The sequence below is a fragment of the Orbicella faveolata genome, unplaced genomic scaffold (genome assembly GCF_042242905.1).
Source record: "Orbicella faveolata isolate gen_17 unplaced genomic scaffold, um_ofav_v1 contig_24, whole genome shotgun sequence".
NCBI lineage: Eukaryota > Metazoa > Cnidaria > Anthozoa > Scleractinia > Merulinidae > Orbicella > Orbicella faveolata.
The window spans coordinates 28,120,350-28,137,500 of NW_028301552.1; the positions used below are offsets into that span (position 1 = coordinate 28,120,350).

Consider the following 17,151-nt stretch of genomic DNA (forward strand, 5'->3'; position numbering starts at 1 on the left):
TGTGTGATGATTGATTGTTATCTAATTGCTGTGCTTCTCTTTGAGACGCCAGTTTGTCTTCTTTTTTAAGTGACAACGGAACTGCAAGATATGTTTGATTAACAAATACAGAAGCCTCGACTACACATTCAACTAGTATTTTAAAACCAAACTATATTTCTTAAACGAGGACAAGTGCTGTAAGCGTGCATCTGTACTCAGTTAAAGCACGCTAAAATAAGCCAATCCCAATCCTTACTAGAACTGTTCAAATAATTTGATTAGCTAATGAGACAGCAGCTGTCAATCACAAACTTAACTTCAGCTGAACTTTCGGTTTCAAGTGGCTTTCGGGAGAAAAACGATCGCTTCAAAGTTGGTTTTTAAGATTATTTTAAAAATGAGGATCTAAAAGTTTCTTGTCCAGTGGAATCCAGCCGCATTTTGGCTCGTGAACACGTGCACGTTTTCAATGAAAATTAAGAAACAAAGAGCTCAGAGCTTGCGGACGAAAATGTGAAATTCTGAGCTGAATTTGAAAAGAGCTACAGTTATTTATGGCTTCTAGCAAGATTGCCCGAACTCTTATAACAGCCAAACAAGTCTACCGAAATGTATGTCCCAATTATCGTTCGATTACAAGCCTATGAATGCTATATATAGCTATTTTTAAGTTTTTCAATCATTAAAATTATTACGCTGCCACTCAGCTTCTCTTTGTAAACATTTTTTTACAATTGAACACACTCCGCGCGGAAACATGTCACTTTTTGGAGACAATAAAAAACGACGCATGTGTTTCAGTTCCTTTAACTGCTTGCTTAGTTTTTAATGTCTTTATCGGAAAAGTAAACGTGAATCCCATGCGGGTCGGATATAATTCATCTTACTTGTCGTTCGTTATGCACTAGGCGTCAATTAAAGTTCATGTAATCATTTAATCAGAGCCGACGCAGAATTACTTATACAATTCTTAATGTAGGCTTCATAAACTTTGTATTCGATGCCGTATCGAGTTTTATCACCACATGGTTAACAAAATTTGTTTGAAAATGACGAAGAAGACTCTGACTGAAACTATTACAAATTTCAATTTAGTAGCATCAACTCTCATCCGTACGAGATATTTACCTTTTTCACGCCAAAGAAGAAGAGGTCAACAAAAAATAAAGCTAATTAAGCGGCTTTTATCGAATTGTTTAACATTCATTATTCCATGAGCCTACTATTTGTTTGTTATAAGTCATGCGAATTAGTCCATCGACTTGAAAATAAGAAGTGCAGATACGAAGTTGATACTCCTCACAGTTTTTACGTCAGATTATGTAATTGAAGTCAAAACTATTAAGCCTATATATGAAGGGCTGAGCTGTACGAGTTTGTGCCAAATCTCTTTTCATGTTTTCGGTCTGTTGCCATGAAAACGCTGTTCAGTTACAAAAGATATGTCGCATTTATTAAAAACCAACTCCCTGTAGGGAAAAAAGGATAGACCCCGAGGCACGTTTTAAATCGTTACAATGCAGATAAAATTATAAGCGTTTAATTTGTTATTCTTCTCTGTTTTTACAAGCAAAACTGTTTTCTGAAAAGGTGAGTGTTGAAACCATTGCTTGGTTATGGCAATTTTGTACATTATAGGTTTTGTTCATCGACGTTAAGAATTAAAAAAAAATAACATTTTCTAAAAGACCAATTTATCAAGCTAGTCACAACTTTCAGGTGCAAAAATTTGTGTCGTTATTATCAGTTGTTGATGATGGACACTGCTTGAAAATTAATTAAATGTCATTGTATCTTGACGCAGAAATGGTGGGTACTGAGTTCACCACAAGCTTTGTTCTTTGTATCGGGACTCGGCTGTACCTGAAAAACGATAAAACATTCGGAAACCGCTAAAAAAATTAATCAAGTTGGTTTTATCAAAGCTTATTGTTTTTTTAGAGTTGCCCCTTCACACAAACTCTGCTTTGATATTCTTTTCATGATTTTCAATTTGTCGACCGTATCAAATGTTTTGTAAGCTTTCCATTAAATAATGCGAAAGCAGTCAGGTAGTTCTGAATGGACCACATGCATGAACTATTAAGGAAATACCTTGTGTTCACTTATTGCAGCTTTTGCCATTTTAAACAAGCAACATTTTTACCTTGTTGTCTTTTGATGAAAATTTCTCTTAAACGTTAATCCTTTGGTGGCTATAAATTACAGAGAAAGATCATGATTTCATTTGTCCTTACAACATCAAAACATCCTTGAGCGAGTGAGGGGAAAAACAGGCTTCTCAACATTTTCCCTTTTGTAATTATTTCCTGAATTATTTGCACTCTATTATTTGCGTTATGTATCCCGAGATTAGTCTGAAATGAATCGCATTACTTTTATCAAAATATTAAGCTTAGAAGTAGCATAATCACAATAAACAAGGCAGAGACCACCTATGTAATAGTGTGTCATGTATGACTTATTTTAACCTTTTGATTCATTCTGTATTTTATCGAAAAAGGGCTTCAGAATCTACTTGCACTTTAAAATTGTAAACTGAACGCATGTATGAATAGCGGTTAACTTTTAGTCCCTGAGTTTGCGGCTGCGTTGCGCCTGAAGGAGTCTAAAGCTATATACCATTTCAAATTGTATCAACAGGAATGATTTGGATACGTTTTTAGTATGTCAAAACTAAAATAGTATTAGCTGTTGCTGGTTTAGTGAAAATAGGGTAACGTTCACGAAAGCGATTCATGCGATTCAAGTGAGTCGTTTTGACGCCCGACGCGAACAAGGACTGAGGATGCTCATCTTGAGAAAGTTGTCGTGGATCGACCTACAAGTTAAAGGTTAATACTGAACTCAGAGTACGGCGCAACTAAACTGGGAATGTCATGGTCTTAGGCTTGTATCTGTAAAACGAAAATTATACCTGCAAAAGCCCAATACGCCGTTGGACAAGAGGTCTTAAACACATGTCTCTAGGCGAGATATTGTAATCCTACGCTAAATCTTAGTGCCACATCGCTTTGGCCGATGATATAACAAAATTCTGAAAAACAAGCCAAGTAATACTGATTTGAAAGTAACTAATCTTCTTTCCGATCTATTTACGTTCGTTTCTTCACCAAGTGAAACTTTGATTGCTCACGGATAGGAAATGTAAAGGTTTTATTCAATATGGCTTGCTACAACACAAAGCACCCTTAACGCAATACCTTTAATTTAACGGTTGACCGAAAGTCCGCATTGACTTAGTTAGAAAAGAAACATAAACATTGAATATAACCAATTTCAAAATTACACTGGCCAATTTAGCACGATTTTCGCAAATCCTACTTTTTGAGTTCCACTGGGCATTAATTTTAATGAGTTTTACGTAGAGTTAGATGAGCGGATTTTTTCATGTAAATCGTTAATACATGTATGAAATACCTAAAGAAAATTGGGCTCTAGGAGGTTTTTTGTATATATTTGAATTTTTTTTTATTCTTTTAGAGATTCCTCGTTTGTACCTTTTTTTTATTCCAAACAAGAACACTTCTAGCCACAAGCTTGATTCCCTCAACTAAACAGGGCCAAGGGGCACAAGGGATAACGTGGCTGCAGTACTAAGTCTATATGAAAAATTGCATTGATTCGAACAGGTTTTTTCTCAATCCTTTTCTTCCTCAAGAGTTGTAGAGACATTCTTAAACTGTAAAATCTTGAGCACCGATTTTGAAATTTTGCGAGTATTAAATTCGTATTTACTATGATCTCGCCTAATCTGTGGTTTTCTTTAACATGATAATTTACAACGCTTTGTTTATTGATATCTACAGCAGCACTAACTACTGCCCCCATAGTCCTTTTTAATCTTATAAACACATTTATTTCAGGCGCAAACTAAAATTCAATGCTTTCATTTTGGCATGATGTGGTACTGCATTAGTTTTACAAAGGAAAATTCGTGTTAATTTTAATACAAATTTAATTAAATAGGATCCACTGTGATGTTAAACTAACATTGTCTCACGCTTAGAGAGCCATACAGATAATTGCCGAAAGCAGGGCGCATGCAGATGATTGATACAAAATAAAAGTCAAATGTTAAAAAGGACGCACGCGGAAATAAATGTTTAGCTTAACCCCCACATAGACCCCTAATCTAAAACGACCCCTAAAAAGTTAATAACTTCTATTTTTTTTTCAAATTCGCGGTAAATGCCATCTATCACTAGTATCATCCAGATTTATTTATTCTACATAGAAAGGCTTGCAACAGAGAGGTTTGTAACCAACTTTTGTCAAAGAAATGATGTAGTTTTCCTCACTTGTTAATTAAATTGGTCTCAATTCATTAAAAATAATATTTATATTTGCTTGGGTTTTAACTGATGGCCGAGAACTGGCCAACTGGCCAACTGGTCACTTGAGAACAATAACGTAGTTCTAAACTGATAGCTCAGATCTCAGATCTGCAAAAAGGCGAGAAATCGCCAAAACTCTAAGTGATATTTGAGATATTTCACCAGCCTAATTCAGACCTTCTTGACAATGTCCAGTTATCTCCCTCGTGATATTTACGTTATCTCTCGCGGAGAGTTCAATAAGCGAAAAGGAAAACAAGACGACTTGTAATCTAGTTTGTTTACCATCCATTACATTAGAAAGCAAGTTTAATTCAAACGTTTCGTCGTTGAAATTGTGAAATAAGTTCACATTAATACCATCCCCAAACTTCGCTTCAAATTTTGTGATGAAAGTTGTTATCAGAATTACCATGTGGTTAACGAGGCAACGCTGAAGTCTACAACCTTTTCCTCGTCATTATTTTGAGTCTGTTGCCACGAAAACGTTGTAATTCACAAAAAAATTAAACATTTGTTCAAGACTCCCTGTAGGGAGAAATGATATTATACTGTGATGCACAGCTCAAATTTTCACAGAGCAGGGAGTTCCAAGCGTCGTAAGTATTACCCTCTCCTACTACAGTCGAATAAGTTGATCAAAAAGGTGAGTGCTGAAATGTTTGCTCGACTATCAGCCAGTGATTGCACTTTTATGAAGTCTTGACCTTCGTAGCAATTGTCTTGTGTTAGGGTTGAGTTTTTGCCCCTGATCCATGCGAGTAGAAAATATTTCATTTCTGGTTAAAAAAGTGAAAACATAACGAAGCTACGATTGCTTCCTTGGCGCAACGTTTATAAGGAAAATATAGTAACAAAAAGACGTGCGTTAATTATATCAGTTTTCTTTAGACAGTACGTAACACATTACAGTTCCTTTTTTTATCGCCGACGAAGGAATGGCTCACAATCAGTAGAGCTTTTAGAAATTGTGCTCTGTTTACATTCTTCTTGTTTACGGGTTATGAAGTGAGGGCCAAGCTCAAGTCTGGCCTGATTACTTAATAACTAAAAAAGAGGGAAGGGTAGTTAAACAATTCTTAGGGAAGTTAAATTTGGCACGGACTGTAAACCCTGAACATTCGAGATGTTCTGCAAGGTAGCTCCCTTGAAACACATGCAATTTGTTGATAATTTTTTAATCGCTACTCCAATTCGCATATTAAACTAAATTTTCCGCACACGAATTGGTACAAACAAAATTATAAGCGCAGTAGTTATACTTCTCATAGAAAAGATCAGATGTAAAAAGAGTGATGTATGAGATGAAAAGTGGGGAATGGCCGACCATTTAAGAGAATAAACCAGAGGCAAAGTTAACGTCGCGCAGGAGAAATCGATAGACAGCCTTTATTTTAAAACGAAGGAAATTAAAGCTAAGAAGCTTGTGGGGTCGTTTGCACGAAAAACTAAAATGTCTATAAACCCGCGACAAAATAAAACGATGAAGGAAACGAGAACCATGACAATGCAAGCCACTCATTTCAAACGGTCATTTGAGAAATAGCTAACGAACGACGAATTATGACTATACTTAATGTTAAGAAAATTTGTTTTTGTTTTTCAATCTGGAGTTAAGTACGCACATTTTTGATAACTGATAATATGGCATTTCAATTTCCGCCAAACATTGGTTAATGAACAACTGGGCAATTAGAAACTTACTCTCGCTAATGTTATGTTATTTCTAACCAAACGAATTAAATTCACACATAGCTTGTAATGACACATTATTTGTAATTGACACATTACTTGTAATTTTAAATCTGCAGGTTGATTTATTTCCGCGATGAAATTTCTGCTGTTTTGGTTGGCCTTTGTGGTGATCGCAAATGTCTGCAGAGCTATTCCAATTGCAGGTAAAAACTAAATAATTTTCCAGTTACACTTGACCAAAAATTCAAATTCCAGTTTCCAGAAATTTTCAGTGGGGAATGGAACAGTATTTCCGGCCATTTCCAAAAAGAAGACAAACTTATTCCTGGGGTTCATACCTGATTACTCACCCATCTGTTACTAAGAATTGCGAGGCTCATCAGGCGTTTATCGGTAAAATAGTAATTTTTGGAACATTTTTAATCAAGCTCGGGTTTTATTATTTATTTTTGGTTGAAATTTGAATAAGAAACGAACTCTGCAAAATCGTATATATTTTGTCGTGCCAAAACAATCAGTTTAGTCCTACAGCATTTTACTTATACGCTTAACTAGTACTAAGGCTTTAACTTCGATGTTTGCATTTCTTTCAAGAAAGTCATATCCGTCGGTAACTTCTAAAGCATGCATAAACTATCCATTGATTATAACTGGATTTTAATCCTGTATCTTTATGTATTTCTTACACGAAGCTTGCATGCAAGCGACACGTTATGTAATAAATTTAAGGAAGGATTTCACAGCTCGGCCGAAGTGAAAGCTTTAGGCTCAGGCTATTTGGCTCCATCATTTATGAAACAATCGAATGGGAGTGGATGATTTGTAGAAATGTTTCTTTAAACGTTTTATTGCTTTTAAACCAATCGTACGCAATTAGAATAGATCTCTTGGGTCTACGGATTGTGGGCGCTTCTCATTTCAATTGCTGTAAATTTTTCGATGTCAAATGGAACAGCATTTTCCGTAATTTCCAAAACGAAGGACACATTGCCATGTAAATCGAAATGAATTTTCAACATTCTTACTGAGAATTTCCGTGCCATTTGAGTTTCCGCACGTATTTTCCCAAATTTTGGGTTATTTACTTTGTATTTCGGAAATTCATCAAACTGCGGCTTTTTGGAAACCTCCAAGGAAAATTTCGTATCATTTGCCTTCGTTTCCAAAGTTACAAACTTTTTGCTTGAATGGAAAGCGCCCTGGATAATCAATGCTACCATGATACTTTGGTATTTTCTGTGCAATTCGGGCATCAATCTTGCTGGCTGTACAAATGAAAATTCTGACGATTGAGGGAAGAATTGGTCGAAAATTAATATTCTCACGGCACGATCGAGAGGCTCGCGGGCAGCATAGGAAGCTTTGGGACTTTTTAAGGTTTTGGCAAGAGGGTTAGCTCATTCCAGGTGGGCCACTTGTTTTCATAATTATGTGTTTCTTTGTTTAAAAACCTTGCGTAAGAAATTTATGGAATACCTTTTCCTCGAGGTCTTGTCCTGCTATGTAAGAATTACGTTTCCATAAATATTTTTGGCCACATCTAAGGTGTGGCTTTTAGTAGTATTTCGAATCTGGCGTCGCACAGGTCCTAATTCTTAAGTCAGTAGTTGTGATGGGTCAGGATACATCAGGATATATTAATTTGCATTAGATGAATTACCGACGCAGAGCTGAACCTTTTTCATGTTGAATGTCACGTGTGAGTGTAGTCAGCATTTATAGTCTGTGATTGCCGAAATTGCTCGTGATTTAACAAAGGTGTAAAAGAAGTACTAATCTCACGCCATATCTTGTACAAGCGCTGAGCCGTGAGATTATCCTTTAAACTTCGTGTAACGGAGATTCGTGTCCAATTCATTTTCAGAGCTTCTTGTAAGAATCCCCAGAGCAGACCAAGGTAAACTTTTTCTTTTTAACATTTTAATTGTGAGTCACACACTTACAACACCAGTACAGCTACTTACACAATTTACAACAGTAATGCAACTACTAAAGCCCCTTACATCACTAACAAAACTTGTTTTACAATGCGATTACTTACACACTACTTACACTATTTACAATACGACACGATTACAGATGCTACTTACAATACTACAACCTGCATAACTTACTCTACAGTACAATACGATTACTTATTCTACTTACGATACTAATACTTACACTACTTACAATATAATACGATTACTGATGCTACTTAGAGATAATTATAAATATATATAGCTTTGCGTTCAGTTCCAATAGGATATGTCTAAATATTCGTATAAATTATATACAAAACAAATTATTAAAACATTCATGTTTTAACAATGAGCAACAAAACAAAAGATCCATTCATATTAAGGTAAACGTTATTTAAACTGAAGTTTTCGTTAAAAACGTTATTGTTAAAATACTAACCAGTGACACTTTTTTCAGTGTCTAAAGACTCTTGACCAAACTTGATAGACAGCAAATAGCTTTGGATAGTGAGCAATTGTAGGACTAAATGATGCACCGTGTTAACCAAAAGATGTTTCTTACCTTGTAGATCTCTCCGTGAGTATTCACATCAAGAGTGAGGGTTGCGAAGATCCCGGTATACCGGAAGGCACATGTGGTCTAGCTTACATATACGTAAATGGGGAAGATAAGTCCCCGCACAGCAGAGGACACAATGTCGTTGTTGTGGACGCTGTAACAGGTAATGTAACATTAGTAGTGAACACCCAGTTAAAACGTGGATATGCTGTTTACAAGAAGTATTCAACTTGGCGTTACTCCGACAAGAGACGAAAATATATGCTGGTGGTTCTCTTGAAGGCTCTTGGAATTATTCAGTTAAAATTATCAACTTTGAAAAGAGGTCTTCCAAAGGAGCGACCAATGGAAAATCTAAAGGAGATGAACGCAATGTCTTCTATTTAGTTTAGCTTAGAACGTATGCTCGGATATTTGTCTTAAGACATTTTTTTCCCGAAGGTCACAAACTGTTTGCTTCCCAGGATAGATGATAGCCGCGGACGTATACCGTCACATTGCTTTGGAGAAAACGGAGGCCATAGTTTACTTATCATCATAATCATCTTAAATGTAAAAAAGCTCTGCAGTCTCTTTATTGACATCTTCTCGTGTAAATGTACGCTAAAACATTTTTACCTGTTGCGTTTCTGTTTAAGTAAACATATACGACTTAAAATTTCCATGTAACTCCATGTATTCAATTTTGTTACATATGAGGCAAATGTCTTATACTTCAACATAGGTAAAGTGCTTAGAGCAGCGGGATTTGATACCCATTCCGGTGAAATGTCGGCTGGCGAAAACCTGAAATACTTTCTCAATAACATAAAAGGAGAAGAGTAAGTAAGGTTTAAATATTTAGTTCGTATTATTTGGCTATTGATATTTACAGTGTTATCACAGGAGCTAAAACAAGATTACAGAAGAGGTAACGATGTTCTGATCCGATCTTTTGCACCTACTATAGCTAGGCGTGGAAACGTCATGCAAAAGTGGCAATATTATTTGTCAAACGACACGTTACACTTCCTTATTCGTAGTTTCGAAGTGCAGCGATAAAAAAAAAATAAACACCTTATAAATTATGTTGGGCTAGGCCAACATTTTGACTATTATCAAGCCCACTCTTCTAAAAAGGCTCGAACTTTGAAAATTATCGCGGCTGCTTAGATTTCAGTTTTACGCAAGTTTAAAAAAAATCTTTTTGTAACTGCAGTCAAATTGTTTTGGTGGCCATTCAAGATGAAGGTTCAAACTATGTAGAAGCAGCCATTGACGCTCTCAAGAGAGTGGGGGCCACTGATCCCATCTGGACAGGCTACCGAGGATCATTTGCCCTCATTGGATATTCTGGAGTGGTGAAACCATCATGGGTTGAACTAGGTCAAGCGAATAGAAAAGAGGGACCTACTGAGCTTTCAAAGGCGATTGCACTTTCACCAGGTGTGGAAAATTATTTGTAATTTTTTTTAAAATATATATTTCGAGGAAGATAATCCTAGGGAGTTACGTTAAATGTTGACGTAAGATGTGGCACAATTTGGCCAATAGAAGCACTCGAAAGACTTAAAAAACAATAAAGAACGCTTGATTGCTCTCTTGAAACTTTTCAAAAAGTTATCTCATACTGGACCTTTTTCTTTTGCGGTGTCCGCAGTCGGGTAATCCAAACCTCTTGCTTATCTTGTAGAACATCATATGGGTATTCATCTTCGGAGTGAAGGTTGCAATGATCCTGCTAAAACGCCAGCAACATGTGGCTTAGCCTACATGTATGTAGATGGAATAGATAGCTCACCTCACCTCAGGGGACATAATGTTGTTGTCGTGGACGCTAAAACAGGTAATGTGTTTTCAAGAATATCGCACTTAGGTAATTTAAGGATGTTCGCGCTAATTGTTTCTGTGCATCCTTACTGCGCACGCAAATTCACACGCCATGTCATGCTTGAGCGCGCGCTAAGTAATAAAATAAACAGTGATAGGGTAGATGGCCATTGCTATAGCTTTGCCTGGATTTAACGATCTTGGAAGTTTGGTGACCCCTAATTTTCTTTCCAGAAACACATTTTATTTACAATTATCTCCACATTGTCCAAAAATGAACAAAAAATCAATGTGGGAAGTTAAAAAAAAAATTCAAGTTTTCTGTCCACGGGCCATCGAATCCTGCCATCTTTCGGCTGCAAGGCGCGTGAAACTATGGTGCCTACATGCGAACTTGTTCTTTAAGGAACCTCACCAGTTGACTAAATTCACTTAATAGGTCCAGTTAAACAATATTTGGCAGAGAACATTTCACTTCAAAGATCTAATTTCTTCAGATATAGGGTGTTCTTCCGGGCATGTTGTCTCCAAAACGAAGTCGGTGACCCCCCCCCCCCCCCCTTTTTTTTTACCGTTTTGACATAACTAACTCATCATCTTACAGTGGTAAAAGTCTCTCTGTGGTAAAAATCAATGCTGGAGAATGTTTGCGCGAACGTCCTTAAAGACGGATATTTCATGACATTGATTATTCAACTTGAATTTTCGCTCATGAGATACAAACCTCAAAGAAACTGTCTATCCAGTATTTTAAACTGTTTTCTTCATGATGATGATTATGGTACCTTTAAATTATTGTGGTACTTTTAAATTATATATTTTTATATCATTCTCTTTAATAATACATATATTTTTATATGCGGATTATCAGAGATTATTTATTTCGTTATTAATTTATTTATATATTTTATAATCAACTTTTATAATTTAGTTGGTGCGATGTCTTAATGATTTTACCGACTTAATAAATGTAGATGTAGATGGTGACAATGACGATAATGGATTGATTAGTGTGGATGGCATCCCTAACTGTAGAAAAAATGCAGTTTCAAATTTCTACGTTCTAATTTTTTTTCCTTTTTTTTTCTTGCAACATACGCGATCTACAACTTTTATGTAGTTATATGTAATCAGGCTAAATCAATATTTCATCCTTCTACCTAGGTGCCGTGCTTGGGGCAGAAGCATTTGATACTCATGGAAAAGAAAGCGCTGGCGAAAATCTAAAAGACTATCTTAATTCCATAAACGGAGAGTGAGCAACATTTTAAGTTTTACTTCACTTTTATCAGACAACCCTATTTTTAACTTGCTCTTCATTTTAATCCAGTGTCAAGTAAGATAAACTATTATTATGTTATTATACAGCAAAATCGTTTTGGTCGCCATTCAAGACGAAGGTTCAAAGTATGTACCAGTTGCCATGGAAGCACTCAAGAGACTGGGTGCCACTGATCCCATCTTGACAGACTTCAGAGGATCTTTTTGTCTTGTTGGATACGCAGGGGACACGAAACCATCATGGATTACTCAGCAGCAACACAATGGCGGCGAGGGACCAAGCGAAGTTTCAGTACAAATTCCTTTCCCACCAGGTACGTCAAACTATAATTATTCTAAACTAGTTTACCTAGCTGGTACAAAATGCTGCCGAAGGGAAGGAGGATGTAAAGAGTGTCAATGCAGAGCAGGACTGTTGCCATACAGAACTCAGGATCGTCGGTAACAGTAACAAACTGCATGGCTGATTTAACTTCTCGGATTACAGCACTTAGCAGCACTAAACTTCATCACATTTTCATTGGTCTCACGCTCTCATAAAAGTACACCTGGAGTTTCCAGAAACTTCTGTAAAGAACTAAATAGCTCTGTTGCAAGGTTTCTAAATTAAAATATTACATGAGAAATAAAGCATTCCAGAAGGTTTTAGGTCACCGCTGAATGACTTGCTTTTCGAGATTTTTAATAACAACAACAAGCCGTACTTTTTGCGATGGATTGCAATGAAGTATATTCTTCCCCGTGCGATTTCCAAAATTTTGAGTAAAGTTGCGCAGATAAAAATGTAAACAGTACCCGTAAAATCTGTAATTTTCTAAATAATATTAACTTCAACATATCGCAAACAACACTTGATGAGAGGGAGCCCTGCTTCAAACTAAAAAACAGATGCCTGGTTAAAAATCAAAATTTTGCTTGCTGTTGTGGCAATTTACACAGTTAAACATCATAAAAAGCATAACACAACGTTCAATCTTTTTCACGAGTAATTACAACTGGTTTACCTCTACACATCTGGTTTTAAGAGCTTTAATACTTACCGTAAGCTAACGATAAAATTTTGAAAACTGACTTGGTTCTCTATCACGACGGGCGCCTTAATTTGATCTACTAACCTCTTCGTTTCTGTAATCTGTTAGTATCAGGAGACTCCACAAGAGCGTTTTGTCGGATTTTATTGACTGATTCTTCTGTTGTTCCCGATATATATAGCCTTCTTCCTTGCTTTCGTCGATCGAAGAAAGCACATGGAAAAAAGCGCACCTTAATTCTTCCATTCGCGCATAACCACGATTCCTTGCGTCTTTGATATTACTGCCGACCACAACTCCTTCTGTTTTGGACAAAATTGGTTGATCTCCCCCATGTTGTCATTTTTTACCCGATTAGATCTGCTGCCCCGTTCGTTCGCTTTAGGCTCACTCGCTGCAGCAGCAATAAACGGATAAACAAGAAATACATGTTTCAGCTATCCTATGGGTGCTCTATGCAAAATATGCAGTACAAAATAAAAATGTAAAGACAGAAAGTAAATTTTTGTAAAATGTAACTCGAGTTTCGCGTATTAAGCGATTATCACACTTGTTGTTTGTGCGAATAGGTGACAGTTATAAACTTTGAACTTTTAAACCTCTGATTGGATGCTGTAAGAGAAAAAGTGTTTTCATGGCATTTAACAAGGACATTAACTTTACCTACGTGTCGACAAGATTTAGCATTGCTGCTAATTGGGGACACATAAAACGAGTTACAATTATCAGTGTTATGTACAAATTAAATTTTAAACTTATCAATTATTTACAAGATAAAAGCCTATTTATCGAAATAAAAATACAAAAGTGAATAGAGTTAGAAATAAAGTTAAGAATGAAGAATGAATAAGGAAGACAAGTTGAACACATATGACGTCTGCATCCACTGCGAGCATCAATTAAAATGTTTAAATCCCTTTTTCTAATGTAGTTTTTAAGTAAGGAGTTCAGATGCCCAGTTAACGGGAAAAAAGGCTAGTTTAAGCTTCGTCAATGTAGACTGACCCCCAAATTGGCCCACTTTATTTGTTCAATTTGTTGCCCCTCGATATGATTTTAGGTGTTTACGTAATATATAAGGAAAGAATGAAAGATGCCAATGCAGCCATAATACTACTGGAAAAATGACCTGAGAAAATTTTTAATACCGGTGCAATGCATTGCACCGGTAACGCAAAGGTCGTGGGTTCGAATCCCGTTCAGAGCATAAAATTTTTTCAGGTCATTTTGCCAGTAGAATTATGGCTGCATTCGCATTTTTCATTCTTTCATTATTTAATTGTTACTGTTGGACATCCATTACCATGGAATTAATATGTAAGTTTTAAATTTTTAACGTAAAAATGACATGGGTTTTATATTAATCAAGAGATCTCATTTAGGAGGTTATTTTCTTACAATGAAGTTGATTCTCTTCAAGGCACTGGTTAATAATATGCATGTAGATCGCATATGTAGTAGTATTTAAAAGCTAAATAAATAAAGTAACAATACATGATTTTAACTGAAAAGATAACTCATTTTTGCCTCGTTTTCACTTGATCAAAGTCAAAGTCAAAGCCAGGGCATGAAGTGAATCGGGTACATTCCTGTGTAACCATTCTTTGCGTTCCTAATGTAAGATTCCTGTTAAGGGTGATTCAGGCAGCTTGCGGGTTAACTAATTTTAGCTAACATAAAGATCGACAGGTATAAAACCTACGATGAATTGACGGCGTTCGATGCTATTGATTTTGGAAATACGAAATTCAGCCACGCTGTAAAGCTTCAAGACAGTTTGTTTATTTATTTCATTTACGGGGACTGGGATGTAGACCTTGGCTGACTGGCTGCTTGTAGCATTTTATTTTGTCAGTGTCCGAGCCCTCGGTTCACGCAACTCGCTGGCGTTTAAATCAAATTTGACAACAAATAAAGGGCTTAAAACGTTGAATTGACGAGTTTCAGTCACGCAGAAAAATGTAAAGATGACAATGAGTGGATTAAAAACTAACCTGTAAAGAGCATTTTTCCCGAATAAGCAAACTGGTATTACTCAAAAAATTTAATTGTTAAGATGATCAAAATCTCACTGGTCACATCGAATTGCATTGGTAAGGCTACCAGAACTGTAATGCTTCCATTCTGTTTACTTAACATTTTATTTTAGCATGAGAGTAGCCCGTGTGCATCTGGATGTCTAAAAACAGTCTAACCAAAGCCTAAACTTTGAAGCACAACACGAATTACATACCTGGAACTTATTTTTGTTGGCTGGTTTTCGATTCCTCTAATATCGGTGTAATTTCTATCCATGAAATAAAGCAACAAACAACAGATTTAAGCTTAAAGTTGGATTAAATACAGAGTCGCGTGAACGCTCCTGAAATGGAAGACATGGAATTCTAAGCTGTGTGGCAATCTGTTTTAGGAAACCCTTTTGATACTGAGGTCCCAAAAAACTAGATTCAACCCTAACATGAGAAAATCTAAGGACCACAATGAGCAGAATAAACACTCTTAGAAATTGACAAAAAGTAATTTCACTCAGTGTCGAATCGGGCCAGATCGAGGCAGATCGAATTATGTAAAATTGACGGTGTCGACTTGATTAACTTGCTTAACTTGCTGTCTACTTGGTCTAGTGTTTCGCTTGCATTACACTCGTTTGGTTTGGCAGTGGATTTCTTCGCACTAAAAAAGTGACACGAGGCAGCCCAGGCATAAGGCCTTTGATTTTCTAACTACGTTTACATCTTGTAGGTCCCGCCGTTGGCATTCATCTCCGCAGCGAGGGTTGCAATGACGATGATAAAAAGCCAGAAACCTGTGGAATAGCTTACACCTATGTAGATGGGATGGACAGGTCTCCTCACGGCAGGGGACACAATGTTGTTGTTCTGGACGCGGCAACAGGTACTCTACTGTTCTGGAGCTCAATGATCAGTTAGAAAGCGAATAATTTCGTCACATCAAGTGGTCAAGTGGACTTCTTGCCGATAGGAAACAAACTATTTTTAACCATTTTCTGTTCAGTATAAGTGATTATATCGCATGCAAAAAGTGCCAAACATATTGACAACCACGTGCCAATAATGACATAATATCGCTCCACACCGACATCACAGATTTTGTTGTTCGAAAAAGTCATCCCAAACTAATTCCAAAAATTACTAAGAACACGAAATCGTTAAGGCATTAAGATCTGGAAAACCACAAAAGAAATGGGTTGGAAATAGCAAATGTGGTAATAAATCCCTTCAACCTGGTTACTACAGAAATTGCAATAACGTGAGCAGGCAATTGACATATTTTAGTCTTCCAGATGTTTGGGTTAATTAAGAAAGTTTGGCAACCACTGTTTAAATAGCCGTTTAAGCATGTTTTGAGCTACAAAGTATAAGATTGCCTAGACGATTTCCAACAGCAAATTGCGAAATATTTAATCATAACAATTATAGAAGTATTAAATATTAACAGTAATAATCAATCACTATATTTCTCGCGCACGATTATATTAGTCTAAATTGGCCCTCCCCAGATTTTAAACTTTGGTTTTACAATTCCAAATTCATGCTTCTTATTGATAAATTTGGCGCACAGAGACTTGATAATGATGATGAAATTGAATAGAGCTGAAAGGTTTGAACTGACTGGTAATACTTTTGAAGACTGACTGAAAAGGGCTCTCGTTTTCGAGAAGATCGCCGTTGTGCGCACAGGAACCTCTGGAAGCTTCCTTCAGAAAAATATTCGTAAATCTGCTCTTTGGCATTATTTCTTCCTCGAAGCTCCAAGCTTTATTGCTCAATTCCCTCTCAAATCTAAAATTTACGATTTTCGTGAAATTCATCTATGAAACGTGGTCAGCGTACTAATGTGAAATATCTTACACTTCTATCTAGGTGACGTGCTTGATGCAAAAGCATTTGATACTCATGGAGATGCGAATGCTGGTATAAACCTGAGGGACTTCCTTAATTCCATAACAGGAGAGTGAGTAGCATTTAAATATTAAAATTAACTCTTTAGATTTTTTTATTATTATTAAAATAGTTTTGTTTTGGTCACCCAAAATTAATTTCGTAAGTGAAAAGATACCCATTCTGATCCCATTTTTGGTATTTTCGCGTGTTCCAATAGGGTATTAACAGAAACGTTATAACCATATGGAGATCATATGGGGAACCCCGCAATATGGTTGAAAATTCCTTTAGTTTGTTAAAAACATTTAAAAACATATTTTTGTTAAAAAATGAAAAATGAAAAAAAAACAACATATTTTTGCCCTTTTCCATTTCTCCTCTTACTTGTTTAATTTATATTTATCTTTGTAATTTTAGAATGGAATAAATAAATAAAATGAAAAAAATGAAATGAAAATAAAAACACTTTTGGTGCACTGTTTTCAAAAAACATCGTTTAATTTCAACCAATCTCATTTTTTATATATATACTTTTGGGATACGCTATGCGCAAGATTGTTTTGTGTTATGACACACACTGAATTATGTTTA

At 36.1% G+C, this 17,151-nt stretch overlaps 1 protein-coding gene across 3 annotated transcripts in view; it reads left to right on the forward strand.

Annotated features, from left to right (window-relative positions):
• The first annotated feature begins 4,673 nt into the window (after positions 1 to 4,673).
• The window catches only part of LOC110065436 (uncharacterized), a 19,887-nt gene continuing 7,409 nt past the window's right edge, over positions 4,674 to 17,151 (forward strand). Inside the window, exons 1-11 of one of the 3 annotated variants that reach the window (XM_089291904.1) lie at positions 4,674 to 4,918; positions 6,131 to 6,217; positions 7,879 to 7,911; positions 8,545 to 8,697; positions 9,259 to 9,355; positions 9,733 to 9,959; positions 10,207 to 10,359; positions 11,508 to 11,598; positions 11,712 to 11,938; positions 15,398 to 15,550; positions 16,540 to 16,630. In XM_089291904.1, coding sequence (XP_089148030.1) covers positions 6,148 to 6,217; positions 7,879 to 7,911; positions 8,545 to 8,697; positions 9,259 to 9,355; positions 9,733 to 9,959; positions 10,207 to 10,359; positions 11,508 to 11,598; positions 11,712 to 11,938; positions 15,398 to 15,550; positions 16,540 to 16,630 — 1,295 coding nt within the window. In that variant the 5' untranslated portion in view covers positions 4,674 to 4,918; positions 6,131 to 6,147. Of the gene's footprint in view, positions 4,966 to 6,130; positions 6,218 to 7,878; positions 7,912 to 8,544; positions 8,698 to 9,258; positions 9,356 to 9,732; positions 9,960 to 10,206; positions 10,360 to 11,507; positions 11,599 to 11,711; positions 11,939 to 15,397; positions 15,551 to 16,539; positions 16,631 to 17,151 lie in introns of all 3 variants that reach the window. The other 2 variants (XM_089291903.1, XM_089291905.1) reach the window with 2 other exon arrangements.